Source organism: Pundamilia nyererei, unplaced genomic scaffold, assembly GCF_000239375.1.
Source record: "Pundamilia nyererei isolate P.nyererei 1_Seehausen unplaced genomic scaffold, PunNye1.0 scaffold00046, whole genome shotgun sequence".
NCBI lineage: Eukaryota > Metazoa > Chordata > Actinopteri > Cichliformes > Cichlidae > Pundamilia > Pundamilia nyererei.
This window is the reverse complement of record NW_005187447.1, coordinates 643632-658281: the sequence shown is the minus strand read 5'-3', so window position 1 is coordinate 658281 and position 14650 is coordinate 643632. Positions and strand designations below refer to the sequence as shown.

Below are 14650 nucleotides of genomic sequence, written 5' to 3'. Positions count from 1 at the left end.
AACGATGATTGGCTGAGGCTTTCAGAGTTGCTGTTATTGGTCGCTGCATATGTGGAAGTGCTCGGTTCGCTGTTGTTAGTCATCCGGGTTCAATTCATCATGGCGGTACCCGCTGGAAGGTCTGTGGTTTTCGTGACAGGGAACGCAAAAAAACTTGAAGAAGTAAGAAACAAATACTTCATACCTGAGATGGATTGTATGTTTACGGTCGGAGTGGCCTTTCTAATCCGTTCCAGGAAGAATATGTGTTCATTTAACGGTCCTTTTCATGCTGCATGTTGAGCTAGCTAGTTAAAGTGAGATTGAGACTGGAGCAGTAACTTAATCCAGAAATCCCTTGTTTCGTTTGCCACAAAAAGGCCTCACAAGATTTATGAAGATTTATGCTTCGTCTGCTTGTTTGTGATCCATCAGGTCATTCAGATACTGGGCGACAAGTTTCCCTACAAACTAGTGGCGAAAAAGATCGACTGTGAGTATCAAAAGTAACACCACCGGCTAAAGAAAAATAAATACATTAAAATTATGTGGTCATTGCTTTTGCAAAATTTTCTTTATGCAGTGCCTGAATACCAGGGAGAGCCAGATGAGATCTCCATACAGAAGTGTAAGGAGGCTGCACGACAGGTACAATGTAATACCACTGCCATATCACGTATTAATTAAAGACAGTGCCTTAACACCCCCGCCCCCCCCAATTCAGATTGATGGACCAGTCATAGTAGAGGACACCTGTCTATGTTTCAGAGCTTTGGGGGGATTACCTGGTCCTTACATGTAAGTCAACTATCTAAAGTATGTATTCAATGGTATCATCTTACATAGTGATAGTGAGCGTCAATTTTAAAACAAATATTTGTTTCCATAGTAAATGGTTCCTGGAAAAACTCAAACCAGAAGGTAAGTAATGAAGTAAATGCTATCTAGAATGTGTTGTTTAAACAAACGTATTCAGAGCTTGATGAGTGCTTGATAATCAAGTTAGGAAATCCCAGAAAGTTGATTCAGTTCATTTGAGCAGATTGCTTTCAATTGGAGAAACCTGTCATCCCTTATCCAGATGACTTCACTGCAGGCTCCCAAACCTTATAGACAGTACGGTTGCATAAAGATCAGCACCATTGCTTAACAATGACTCACGTGACCAGATATGCCAATTAGAATTTTTTTTCACTTCATTCATTCATTGAAAAAGAATTTTCTTCAGAAAAACCAAAGAACTGATGGCTAGTTGCACGGAAGTGTTACCTGAACAGGCCAGAACTTGGCAGTCTACACTTACAAGCCAGAGGCCAATCTTTTGATGAAGATGTGCAGATTCTGGACAGGAAAGAATGAAGGTTTGAGCGAGGAGGGCATTGATATAAAAATAGAGGCCCCCTTCCTCAGTTCTAAAAGTACATCTCCTACCATCTTACAATGCCGTGATTGGAGCCATTCCCCAGTTCTTTGTTAGTAGTACTCATGGCCATTCATATTTGCATATCAGCAGTCATCAACTGATCATGTGGCTCATTCTTATGCAAGCACCTTAATAGTTACATTTTACAATCTGTTTATAAACCTGCAGTCAGTTGATACTGAAGAAGTCGCACGGTCACTTCACATAAACCAAATCAACATTCTGGTATTATGCAGAGCTTCTTTAGAAAAACTAGTCTTGACTTTTGAGGGGTGTTGTGTTTTGTTTTTGTTTTTTTTTGTTTTTTTTCTTTAAATTATTATTTTTAAAATACGTTTTAGGTTTGTACAAACTTCTAGCTGGATTTGAGGATAAATCTGCATGGGCTCTCTGCACTTTTGCGTACTCTGCTGGGAAAGATGAACCCATTCAGCTCTTCAGAGGGAAAACAGAGGTCAGTCTGTCTCTGTAAATCTGTCCTGGTGTTTGTGCTTTTGTGCGTGTATTTTGAATTGACTCCTGTGGTATTTTCAGGGGTGCATTGTAGAACCCAGAGGGCCTCGAGACTTTGGCTGGGATCCTTGTTTCCAGCCAGATGGATATGACAAAACGTAAGCAAAACAATTTGCATTTCCCCCTTTCGACCAACAAGGGGAGCCAGAGGTTAACACACTGCCTCTGCATTATCAACCATACAAAATCCTTTTTGCTTCATGCGGTGCACTTGGGATGAAGTATTACTGTTATTATTTAACATTTGTATCAAATAATAATTTTCACTACTAATTTCTTCTCACTTCTCTGCAGCTATGCTGAACTGCCCAAAGAAGTTAAGAATTCAATCTCCCACCGGTACCGGGCGCTTGCTGCCATGTCTGAGTATTTCTCGCAAACCAACAATACCTCACCACAGACCAAGAAGAAGAAAAAGGAGGAAGACTAAAGATAACTTTTGCTCCAACTTCAGGCTTTGAAGTTGCAGTATTATGCATCAAATATAAAGGGAGAAAATATTCCTTAGTAAGACACTGTTTGTTAGCCCAGAAAAATACAAAAGATAAAACATTTTTGATGCATACCCGTAGTCTCTTAAGCGGGCAAAGTGCTGCGTAATATCTGTTTTCTCTTATTTTTTAATAAATGTTTTTGAACAAATGCAATAGTCCATGTGAACATTTCTCTTTGAATATTACCTCTTGGATACTCTGAGACAACCTTCTGAGTTTTTGCTTCCAAGGACTGACAGAGATAGACTGAGGAAGAGTATAATTCATAAAAAACAAGAGCTCCAGGGTCCTGATGAGAGCAGCAGACTCCTCTGTGGCTGAGACTGGCTCCTGGATTTGGGGAGGGAAGCACAGGGCTAGAGTCCAGAGAGGGGAGGGTCCCTGAAAGGGAGAGCGGGGTGTTCAGTACAAACACCACAGTGATAACAAAGAATCTTGGGTTATAAATGACCCATGAAGTGAAAGCCTCCAAGCAGGAACTATGCATACACCTGTGACTAATATCTCCCACATGTATTGAATCAGTGATGCATGCTTCCACAGCAGTAGAAGCATGTGTCTACTTCTACTGTTACCAACTGTTTAATCACTTCAATCACTTGAATCAGTTGTGTATTGTTCTCACTTATCTTTCCTACATGAAGCACTGCACACTGTAAAATTTTCCCATCTAGTTAATAACATTGATAATCAGTAAAAGTAACAGTTTCAGAAATAAAAGTGCAAACACCGGACCGACCACCCTGTTTCCCTAGACCTCTGACTCTGATTTGGGAGTTGAAATAACAAGTTGCAAAAACAAAAAAAGAACATGGGAGCTGTTTTGTTCTCGTCAGGAAACATTACCAGTTTTTCCCAGAATACGAAGTCTGCCTGCCAGGCTTCAGGTTACTAGAGGTAAAAGACAAAACAATTACTGTAAGTGCTGAAGCATTAATCAAAGCCCCACTGTCTGTGTGAATGTTGGATCATTTGAAAGGTATGATAAGGGCATGATACCTAAATTTCAATACACTGTCCAAGCCTACTAACAGGAACAATATTCATGATTTTAATATGATACAGTTTTTGGTTGATAATGTGTTATGTCGTCCCTGGGGTCTATTTATGTAGATTTCTAAGTGTCTTCAGCGTCATATGTAGAAATCTCACAATATATTTCATTCACTCCACTTTACTTACTTTAGTACTACTTGCAGCTCATTTTTTCTTGCCTTTTTTGTACTAAAGAGTGTCTGCAGCACTTAAAAAATCTGTTTCCAAGAAAAAGAGTTCTACTCCTGGTACCATCCAAACTATAGAGATTAATAATGCCAAAGTTTCTGAGTTTTCTTAAAAAGCCATTCAGATTTAAAGTTTTTGGACAGAGTTTTAAAAAAATGTTGTAATCCAGATACTGATTTCTGGAATAGGAAAATAAATAAATAAAAGAAAAAAATATATATATATACATATATATATATATCTCGTGGCTCAAGAGTTGGAAGAAAAGTGTCCGGCAGCCTCGCCTCTGTCAGTGCGCCCCAGGGCAGCTGTGGCTACAATGTAGCTTGCCATCACCAGTGTGTGAATGGGTGGATGACTGATTGTGTAAAGCGCCATTTGCCATTTACATATATCTATTCTTTTTTTAAAATTTGTGACTATATTTCTTATATTTCAATTTCCTTTACCATGGTAGAAACAGACAATGGTTCTTTTGTTTGAAACTGACTCTCACTCATGTGCATACGACAAGCATTGCAAGCCAAAAACCTGGAGACTATAGAACTTGCCCAGGAGCCCGTCAGTAGTAGGCTTTTTTCCAGGCACTGAAAGCCCATGGTAGCTGGAAAAGCGTCTCCTGACATGACCTGCAAATCAAATACCTTTCCCCAAAGCCCTCATGGGGAAACACAGGATGTTTTCATTCTTTATTACAAACAGAACCAACACAATGCTTATTCAAGGAAACTTGCTGTTCTAATAAGAGAGTATGCTTTGGTTAAAGAAGGAATGTGCTGCTTAGGGATCACTGAGAGGAAAGGACGCCTGACTTTACGAGATTCTTAATCAGTCGTGGTTGTGCCAGAGGAGAGGGAGGGCTTGATGTGGCACTGGGGAGACAGACTTTACTTCATTTTTATTTGTTATGCACGACTCACCTGAATTCTCCTGCTGTGACAAGTTTTATTTAACAGCAGATTCAAGTTAAAAATATTTTTTTCTTCCTACAATAACACGTGTACCTGGAAAAGGCTTTGATTATACACCACATGACTTACAATGCTGAAATCTAAAAAAAAATCTGACTGCAGAAGGACACTTAATAGAGGCCATATTCCACTCTATAAATTTGGTTTCACCAAACTCACTCTTGAATGAAGTGTCTCCAAGGGCTTTTAGGGTTCAGACTAATGAATTAATCCACCATGAGGCCACTGGTGTGCATGATGGAAACAGTTGACCTAATACATATTCCTGCTGGGACTGCTCCTCTCTGTTTTCACTGTTTATGACAAAACCATGGAGCTCTCTGTGGAGGCACAGAGGGCTCCATGAATATTTTCCTGTTTTTAACTTCTCCAGAGAGATGTTGGGATCTAATTTTAGCCAAAACCTTCTGACTTGTACAATGACTTTTGGCACTACTTTTATCACCACTGTACTGTAAAAACAGCCAGTATAAAGAGCATATCAGAAGCTGGATGTTACAAACTTAAAATCAAGTAGTCCTAAGGGGAAGACTGCAATTTATACATAAGAATAAGGTATTTCTCTTCGTTAGTCATTTCTAATTTACTTGTGTCTTGTCTGAAACAGGTCTCTCTTGTAAATGAGACACTGAGTCTCAATAGGACTACTTGTATAAATAAAGTTTAAATTATTAATCCTTTATTTATCCAGGTAAAAAATCTCATTGAGATTAAAAATCTTATTTCCAAGAGAGACCTGGCAATAAATAAAATAAATAAGTCTGCATAAAACATGCTTGAGTACAACAGCAGTGTTTTAGAGTAAAATACAGAGAGAATGAGACAAATAATTCCAGACATGTATAATAAAGTCATTAATTTTTTCAACATTTAATTGTTTTTGTTTCAGCCCTTAAATTAAAGTTGATTTTGAAATTTTATCACCTTGTAAACATTTCAAGACCCAACTGTACCTTTACGTGGAAAGGAAATGTCTTCAAATGAACGATAACTTGCTCATATTAATCCAATATGTGAGATTTACTACAGAATATAGTGGCATGGTACATACCAATCATTTGAACTTTAAATAAAACTAAACAATAGTTCAGTTTTTAAATAGAACAAAGCATAACAGGGACTCCTGTGTTTCAGGGAAGAAGCATGACTGCTGCTCTCTGAAAACTTTATTTGCATCAAAACATACATCTGACTATATCTCAGCCCTAAAACAGACCATAGCATTGACGCCATGCATAAAATATTCTTAAAATATGTAATTAACTACTGAACTGATTGAGAGATTTAAAAAAGTTTAACTATGAGGTTATTCAACAAAGCATTTCCCTCCATAATAGCACTTTTTTTAAAAAGATAGCAACTGCATTATGGTATAGGGGGAAGGTGGCTTTAAATAAAGGGTCTATTCCACCGGTGGAGATGTGTTGTGTGACATTTGATGCAAACAGAATAAGCTCAGAATTTCAAAAATATAGTCTATAACCAGCCTGCCTTTTAAAAATGTTGTTAATGTCCCCCAGGGAGAGAGACCGAGAGACACCACATCATAAAAGTGGACTTGCTCTACCCGAAGAGCCCAGGGTTATGCAGAGTCAGAGTCTGTACGAGGTGCTGAAAGTCCTTCACCATCCAGGGCTGTTGGTGTGTCCCCACTGCACAGGCACTGCTGCTCTCAGGGCTGATACTCTGCGGGTCATTAAATGTTATGAGGACATCTGTGGAGAACTGCGGCAGACGGAACAGGCCCAAGTGGATGGTCACTGAATTCCTTGCTTCTTCATTGAACTTAGAGACGCACTGAGTCCCAGACAGCATCCACGCAGTGCTGCACTCTGACAGGGACAGCTCAGATTTGGGCAGAGCCACAACACTGGTCACTTCAAAAGCCCCCGGCTCCAAAGCTTTGTTGCTACCCGCGATGTCCTCAAAGTGGTACCTGGCTGCATCCTGGTCAGCCACCTGACCCTGGTACTCCACCAACTCGACGATCAGGCTCTGGTCTGTGTGGGCGTGGGCAAACACCTCCTGGTTGTCCGGGATTTCCCTCAGCTCGCTGATGTCTGTGGCGCTGTGAGGGATCACAGCTGACAGGGCTCCTCCAAACAGAGGATGAGCCTCGTTAGCGCTGCCTGCTGCACTCTGCATTTCTCTGTGAAGCCTGTAAACAGAAAGAAACACCACAGGTGAGACCGTCTCCACCCATATAAACACCACCTACTTAACAAAAATTGTAAAGGAAAAAAAAGAAGCTTATAAACGCACATCTGCAGCTCACCAACTCACCTCCCACTGCACGCTCAATGTGGTTCCGGTGAAAACTTAATCTTCTTCTTGCGCGTGTGGCTTTTTTTGCCATTATAACAAACACGCTGCTGCCACCTACAGGTGTGGCAGACCTCGACAGAGACGATTTCGCAGAATAAACTTAAAAAATAAAAATCTAAAATTTCTGATTTTGTTTTAAAGCTCATAACATACATAGCAAAAAAAAAAGAAAAAAGAAAGAAAGATATAAGTAGGTTTAATTCGAACATTTAAATGCTGAATGTCCAAATGACGTACATGGACGTTCAACAAAACAAAGTTCCCAATATATTATTCATCTGCATAAAAGTAACACAAATTTTGTGCTAAAAGGATAAGTATAAACTTATATGATCCCAGTCCTGCTTTGTGTTTCATAGCCAGATTCAACTTTCTTTCAAATGACCTGGAAATGACACAAATGACAAATGACACAAATAAACAAAAGACTCCCTTAACGAGGTAAAAAGATGGATAAATTGATTTACATTAATTTTTTTGTTGCATGAATTGATTAGGTTCATTAATAATCAGCAGCCATAACTATGCAGTTTCCACAGGTCTTTTGTTCCAATTTGAAATCAGACTTTGCCTTTATGTGATAAATTACACCTTGGATACGGATTCAACTTTTTTTTCATCTTTTTTTGGGAGGGTGGATTGTACCTTTAAAAGATGTTGGGTATATTAATTATGTTTGGTCTCAATTGGATTTGTGGGAAAGAAACGACTCAGTCTTTTCCTTTGTGAGTAAAAATAACGTATTTTTTGTTTGAAAATGTGAAGTTGTCAGTGTTATCAGCTCAACATTTTTAAGCAACCCAAATGTAACAAGGAAGAAAGCATGTACAGAAAGAGCGGAAGAATCTGTCTATTTATAGATCAGCTAAAACTTATTTTATCGTATTTATTTGAAGAAACAAGTGGTAATACCCTTGGCACAATTCTCTGTCTCAGCACTGGTGATTGTTTGCAATAAATAAGGTAAAGGCACCATAAATACATTGGTAAAATTATTTGTTTCTTTGAAGAGACCAGATTTTTCTTCTTTCCAAAAATATATCACTTTGATCCCATTTGAACTTTCTGTGTAGAAGTGGAATATTTACTGCATAAAATAATAATGGATTGCATTTATATAGCGCTTTTCGGGGCTCTCAAAGCGCTGTACAATTCCACTATTCACTCACTCTCAAAAGAACGTAAGGTAAAACATTTTCCGCAGGCCGTCAAACATCTGCGGCATTCTCTCCTCCTCCTCCACCAGCTGTTTGTGTTGATTTCCTGGTCAGCTGATTCAGACCGAGCAAAGATAGGAAGAGGAGAGCTGACATCCACAATGATCATCGTGTTTCATGGTCATTGATAGCATTTGCGATGAATCAAACAGATCCGTAAAGTCGCATTAAGCCTTCGTGTTAATTTCTGAGTTTCTGTGTGGAGGAGTTTACCTGCTTCGAGCGAGCGGCGGATCCTGTGGAAAACAGCAGGTAGCCGCGTTAGCATCCTTAGCTTAGCTTAGCTTGGTAGCTAAGCGGCCTGTTTCATACAGGTAAAATAATAAAGAAGAGTGTAACTAAACTATAGTAGCTTTTAAATTGTTTTTCGTATTGTGGAGTTGAAGCTTCATTGTTAATTAGGTTGACAGGAATATTATTTGCTAAGATTTAGGCTGTTAAATAGCTCGACCTGCTAAAGTTGTTGACGGCTGTGATATAATGTTAATTAGCTTATGAGATTGTGAGCTTGAGTGTTCAGTTTTACTCCTTTGCTAAACTGAGGGACCCTTAAAGCTATTACTTTACATGTAATAGAAAAAAGGGGGAAATCGGCCAAGCTAAGGGTTAACCCCTAACCCCAAGCCAAGGTTTACTCATCTGGTATTCCTCCCTTGATAGAAATTGATTGTGGGGTTGATTTTTCATTCTTCTTCTGTTTGCGTAAAGTTGCAATCAATGAATTGATTAGGGTCATTAATAATCAACAGCCAACATTAAGCAATTTCCACAGGTCTTTTGTTCCAATTTGAAATCAAGCCTTTCCTTTATGTAATAAATTACTGCTTTTCTTTCTGTTTTTCTGTTTTTTTAAAATTGACTCATCCTGCTTTCCTGCCTGAGCCTTAACATGTTACATAGATGTAACTCTGGCTTCTTTCTCTTCACACTATTCCTGCTTCAGATCTGTCCCCTGCCTCTCTTCTCTGTTTACTGGAAAGCTCTTCTCCTCTCCTGACCGCTGAAAGGCCCAGTTTTCCAGCTGCAGTGCCAGAAAAAGAATCTGAGAAAGCCACTGTGTCAGAACTAGCTGGATTCAATGGTATAAGTTGTATTGTTGGGTTAGCAGAGGTTCTGTGTGTGTTTGTGATTATATTACCACTGAGGGTCACATGTTGTTTAGTTCAGTGTCACAGAGGCCCTTTAATGAGGCATCTGTGTGTGTTTTGTCTCGCTCTTTGGAGCATGAAACACCCAAACACAGACTCCAGGGTGCATAATTGGAAGAACAGCATGTTTTCCATTTCCGTGTTACATGGAGAGCAATGATGACATTTCCTTTCATATCTAGTGAGACTCAACACCTGCTCCACCAGAAGGATTTGGATTTAAAACAGAAAATAAGATATCTGTTTTTGGACTGTTTTAAAAAAATATTATGTTTCTTGTATATGAGAAGCTGGAAACTCAATATCTGATCCAACATCACATCCAATTACTTTGGGGACTGCAATAATCAGTTATCTTGAGCTACACTCTTGAGAGTCCTAAACCTGATACACTAAACAGGCTATGTAAAGTAAAATAGCTCAGGTGAATAAAATAGAATACAGATGTCTTGCATTAAAGTGGCTCAATATATCCAGAACAATAAGAGTGAAATAAAGTAGCTAAACAAACAAATAGAGTTGTATTGCTGAACTGTGAATTCACATTTAGTCATTTATAATGTTTAGATTCTCAGTATGTTTGTAAACTCTGCATGTGGTTATGTCTGTAACTCCTTTCCTCTTACCAATACTGGAATCTTCTCAATTCAGGTATCTAACTCTGTTTTAAGTTCTCCCACAGTGTGGTAAAGCTTCATTGATGATTTTTCTTCTCCTGCCCTACAGAGGGAGCCAGACCGGGAGGAGCAGCCTGAAGACAACATGCCACCGAAGTTTAAACGACACCTCAACGACGATGAGGTCACGGGATCCATTCGCAGCGAGAGGGTGAGACACAAATAGACATGAACGAGCTGGTGCTTGGCATTTGGGTTTGCAACAAATTGCATCTGCAGTTAGAGAAGTAAAGTAGGGCATGTAGTATATTTTCTTAACCACTTATACCATTCATGGTTGGAGAGAGATTGAGCCTGTTCCTTCAGATGTTAGGCAAGAGGGTATTGGACATGCCGGACTTCAATCTCATAGGGTAACACATTACTTTTACTGTGGATTGACTGATTGAGCCCATCCTGAGCGAGGAAAAAGCCCTGTATCAGATGTAGATTTTTCCAAGTTTATTTGTCAGATTAGTCATAATGGAAAAACAACAAAAATAAGGGGAGAGAACCAAAGCGACTTTTTTTTTAAGGGGTGAAGCTTTAGAAACTGCTACGGCCAAATGTCTGGTCCTCATCAGGTTGATCATCCCGTCCCACGCACCTGCACCTCCCCTGTCCTCCCTCCTATTCTTTATTGTGTTCATTCCTCTGTGTCATCCTGTTTGTTGTTGTGCTGAGCTGAGATCAAAGCAAAGCTTACCGGGAGGCTTGCATAACAAAATAACCTCCCATGCTTTTCCTTCAGTGCCCGGCCTCCTGTCTTACAATAATTGCTAACAGTTTCCTTCACGTCTGCTGTCTCAAATGGAAAGAAAGAAAGACGTTTGTGCAGAAGGAGATTGTTAGTGCCTCAACTTATAAAGCATTTTATGATCATATGGCCACCATTCCCACAGATTTTTTGCAGATGCCGTGTTATTTACAGGAGAATAAATTGTATTGGCTCGACATTGACTGGCAGAATTGACACTACAGTGCATCCATAGGCGCCGCAGTTATTAGAAGGTGAATGCCATGGCTGAAAGAATTGAGATTTTAACCTTGGTTACTGCTAAGGTAATGAAATTCAAATGTAATTGATCTTTCTCATAAAAATTCCACACTGTTGGGTTTTAATATCGATTACCTTTCTTGTGTAGTATCTAGTAGCAGTGGATAAAGTCCACCTGCCTTCAGTCCAATAAGAAACAGACTCGTTCTCTTCTCCTGTGAGAATTCAATGCAGCTGTCCTCACTTATTCTTTATAATTAACAATTTACACCAGAGTGCTTTTTGCCCTGATTACAGCCAGCAGTGGCTCAGACTTGTCGTCACTGCAGGGATATTGTGGCGTAATTCACCGTAAGATGCCAGACAGTTTGTCCCATCCTTTTCTTTTTACTTTTTTATCTGATCTGTAAATTTTTATGTTGGATTCTCAGCATACTGATTGTCCATCCATTCATCCATTTTCCTCCACTTATCCGGTTCGCTGGGGTAGCAGCCTAAGCAGAGCCACCCAAACCTCCCTCTCCCTATCCTAGTCCTCCATCTTATCCAGGGGAACACTAAGGTATTCCCTGGCTATCTGAGAGATATAATCTCTTCAGTGTGTCCCTGGTCTACCCTGTGGCCTCCTTCGGGCAGGACATGCCTGGAAAATCTCACACAGGAGGCATCCCAACCACTTCAACTGGCTCCTTTTGATGTGGAGGAGTAGCGTCTGTACTCCGAGCCCTTCTTGAATATAAAGAAGAGGCCAGCCACCCTTGAGAGAAAGCTTACTTCTGCCACTTGAATTCACACTCTCATTCTTTTAGTCACTATCTAAAGAGCATGACCATAGGTGAGGGTAGTGATATAGCATAATGATCGTCCTGCTCTGAAACCATTTCACTCCAGTGCTTGTGTAATGTAGTGGCTGCTCTCACACATCACATTCTTAGATCAACAGACTTGAACTTTTATTGCTGCACACTGTGACGACTGCCCACCTGGCCAGTAATAACAAGGCACCAGGCTGGAAAACAAAATCTGGGGAAAAGTTAATGGTGTGCCTGAATTCAGCCAGTCATGCAACACAAGCTTGGGTTTGTATTGAGCCTGTCTTTAGAAATAAGACAAGAAATAAGACAAGAAAACACATCGGGTGTCTGTTTTAGTAGTCACATAGCTCTTTGTAGGTAGGCAGTGTGTTTACACACATATTGGTTATGTGTTCCTCCAATTATTATGCATTATTTTAGTGATGCCCTTATTTGTGGTCACTAACAACCTCTACTTAGAACAGATGAAGGAGTTTTTATTGGGCTTTGGCCAGCAGAAATTCAGCTTTTTTTAAATTTTTTGCTTTTCAGCCACCATACAACAGCTGTTGTTGTATTCCTGGGTGATTTTCTTGCAGTGTGCTGGGGATTATTATCCTGCAGTGGGCTGCTATGGGGTTGCGCTGTTTTGGCATCAGTGTTTAGGCAGGGTGTTCAGGTGTGAAAGTAACATGTTGATTAATTGCCAGGACCCAAGGTTTCCTAGCAAACAACAGCTTTTTAACAAGCTGATCAGTTTGACTGTATTTAGACAATCTGTTAGTGGTTTTAATGTTTTGGCTGATCGATGCACTGGGCTAATGTTGTATTCACTGTATTGACCTTCGAAGGATAGTAAGTCAAAGACTGTCATTGATCCCTAAAGCAGCATTGTGGCCTTTTGGTGAATAAAGTGCATCCAGTTTCTTGAGTTCTCGTCACCAGGACTACTCCTCAGCAATCTGCTCAGGCTTTAATATTGGTTATAGACTAGCGCTCTGACCAAGTCCCTCCTTATCCAAAGTAGATATCAGGCAGGAAATAGTCCCAACTTCTGTGACCTCTGACCTTTTTCTCTTTTACAGAGGAATTTGTTGGAGGAGGACTCTGATGAGGAGGAAGACTTCTTTCTGTGAGTGTTTGTTAATTAATTTAATAATAATACATTAGATATTTAAAATTAAGTTGCATTTCAAACAGTAGAGCATTAATTTGCTCAGATGAATCAGGTTGTGAAGATGTTATGTTTTTCTGACATATACTGACCAGGTTTTAGAGCATGGAGAAAACAACCAACCACCAAATTGAGAAAGTTTAATAGCCAGTCTAAAGTTGTAGCCAGTCTATGGGAGTAATATTGATAATATTGATTGTTAGAGCATAGTACACTAACTAATCAGCACAATTCATGCTTGTAGTCTGTACATTTGACTTCATCCATGCTTGTTTTTCAGGAGAGGGCCAACAGGACCCAGGTTTGGACCTCAGAATGACAAAATCAAGCAGTAAGTACAAACACATACCTCATTACAACAAAGAGTCAGAGGTCAGAGTAGTATTTCCATTACTGGTTTTGATATTGGTGTTACGTAACTATGGTTCGTAATGTTTACCAAAAGCTGCTGGTTATTACCAGATTGTGTAAGAGAGCCCATCATGTGCAGGTTATTGTGTAACCTTCTCAGGATGTCTCAGTCCCTCTGCAGACTAACAGAGAACAGAGGAGGTCATTGTTTAGATCGTCTCGCACTCTGACTCGTTTCTCCACACTCCATTCATACTTTATAGTTTGTTATTGTTGTGAGCATATGAAACTAGATGCCATAGCTGCACATTTGACGAATGTTAAATTCACGGCGCTCTTGAACCTTAACCGCTGTGGTCACTGTAGTTGTTTATGTGTCATGATGGCAGCTCATACTTCTTTTATGTCTTTCTTTCTTGTTTGTTTTGCTCTGGCTTATGACTGTATACTACCTTCAGCATGCAATCAAGCTGAAAGCCAAGTCTGATAATTTACTGCAGAGCTTTTGTTTGAAACAGTCAGTTTGATTGTGAGTGAGAGCAGACAGTTGTTATAGAGAGAAATTCCACAGTTTTATATCATTACTTTTCCTCCCTCGTGAGTTTCTTTGCCAACTTCTTTCCGCTTGTTAACCATGCAGGCCTCCAAGTGGTATTACTCTAAAATAAGGGTGACCTAAGGGTAATGTGAACTACTCATGCCATACTCAGTTATGAGTAGTATAAATAAAGGATTTGAACTTAATGCTGCAGATACCTAACAGGTGCAGATCAGGTCACGCTGAGGCTGTCAGGCTTTTCATTGTCTGCCAGCTGGACAAGGCCAGACATAGAGAATCTTTTTACTGTACCAAAATAAGACCGGTCCCACCATTGTGATTCTGTGTCCTCAGGGTGCAGTCGCAGGTCGACGAGGTGATCGACGTGATGCAGGAGAACATCTCCAAGGTGATAGAGAGGGGCGAGCGACTCGATGACCTGCAGGACAAGTCAGGTGAGACACACCAGCCACCGCGTGTGCATATTTACCAGACATGTGTGCACTACTCAAGCATGAAAGGCAGGAAATACCATTATTATTATTGTTTGTTTTAAGGTTTAGTTTCCAGAAAGACCCTACAGACTTATTTTATTTTGGGTTACCTAGGTATTTAGTAAATTTGATGCTATGTGCATCGAATTTAGAAGAAAGTCATTTACTAATGAGGCTTGGACATTCGTAGCATGCAAACAACCTTAAAGTTGAATGCCCTCAACTTTAACGGTAATGCAAGCATGTGGTTAGCTCTCATTACAGTGTGAGACTAATTTAGAATAGTTTTTAACAGATGTATTCAACTGGTAAGAAGGTCCAAAGTCAAACAAACAGCCAAGTGTTACTGTGC

The 14650-nt window shown here is 39.8% G+C and overlaps 3 protein-coding genes across 8 annotated transcripts in view; 2 read left to right on the top strand and 1 right to left on the bottom strand.

Annotated features, from left to right (window-relative positions):
- The first annotated feature begins 52 nt into the window (after nucleotides 1–52).
- itpa (inosine triphosphatase (nucleoside triphosphate pyrophosphatase)) lies at nucleotides 53–2557 on the top strand. The gene is made up of 8 exons (XM_005732221.1): nucleotides 53–162; nucleotides 415–472; nucleotides 563–627; nucleotides 704–777; nucleotides 869–900; nucleotides 1744–1856; nucleotides 1937–2013; nucleotides 2210–2557. Exons 1-8 carry the CDS (start codon nucleotides 100–102, stop codon nucleotides 2343–2345), a joined length of 618 nt encoding a protein of 205 aa, XP_005732278.1. The 5' UTR covers nucleotides 53–99; the 3' UTR covers nucleotides 2346–2557.
- A 2907-nt stretch (nucleotides 2558–5464) lies between these two features.
- On the bottom strand, nucleotides 5465–6946 carry rangrf (RAN guanine nucleotide release factor). Of its 3 annotated transcripts, none has more exons than XM_005732219.1 (2): nucleotides 6888–6946; nucleotides 5465–6762 (listed from the first exon to the last, which is right to left on the bottom strand). In XM_005732219.1, the coding sequence occupies exon 2, from the start codon at nucleotides 6747–6749 to the stop codon at nucleotides 6168–6170; it is 582 nt and encodes a 193-aa protein (XP_005732276.1). In that variant the 5' UTR covers nucleotides 6750–6762; nucleotides 6888–6946; the 3' UTR covers nucleotides 5465–6167. The 3 variants fall into 3 exon arrangements, with proteins under 3 accessions (XP_005732276.1, XP_005732275.1, XP_005732277.1); XM_005732218.1 differs by having other exon boundaries at nucleotides 6867–6933; XM_005732220.1 differs by having other exon boundaries at nucleotides 6880–6917.
- A 1190-nt stretch (nucleotides 6947–8136) lies between these two features.
- vamp4 (vesicle-associated membrane protein 4) overlaps nucleotides 8137–14650 on the top strand; it is a 9952-nt gene continuing 3438 nt past the window's right edge. Inside the window, exons 1-6 of one of the 4 annotated variants that reach the window (XM_005732214.2) lie at nucleotides 8137–8398; nucleotides 9090–9227; nucleotides 10021–10122; nucleotides 12827–12873; nucleotides 13196–13246; nucleotides 14159–14259. In XM_005732214.2, the coding sequence (XP_005732271.1) occupies nucleotides 9225–9227; nucleotides 10021–10122; nucleotides 12827–12873; nucleotides 13196–13246; nucleotides 14159–14259 (304 nt within the window). In that variant the 5' untranslated portion in view covers nucleotides 8137–8398; nucleotides 9090–9224. Of the gene's footprint in view, nucleotides 8461–9089; nucleotides 9228–10020; nucleotides 10123–12826; nucleotides 12874–13195; nucleotides 13247–14158; nucleotides 14260–14650 lie in introns of all 4 variants that reach the window. The other 3 variants (XM_005732215.2, XM_005732216.2, XM_005732217.2) reach the window with 3 other exon arrangements.

Bases quoted from the DNA above. Each gene is read 5' to 3' on its own strand.
- itpa (XM_005732221.1), top strand. From the start codon at position 100: ATGGCGGTACCCGCTGGAAGGTCTGTGGTTTTCGTGACAGGGAACGCA. The intron at 628-703 runs GTACAATGTAAT...CCCCCAATTCAG, and splicing joins GTAAGGAGGCTGCACGACAG to ATTGATGGACCAGTCATAGT. The intron at 778-868 runs GTAAGTCAACTA...TTGTTTCCATAG, and splicing joins GGATTACCTGGTCCTTACAT to TAAATGGTTCCTGGAAAAAC.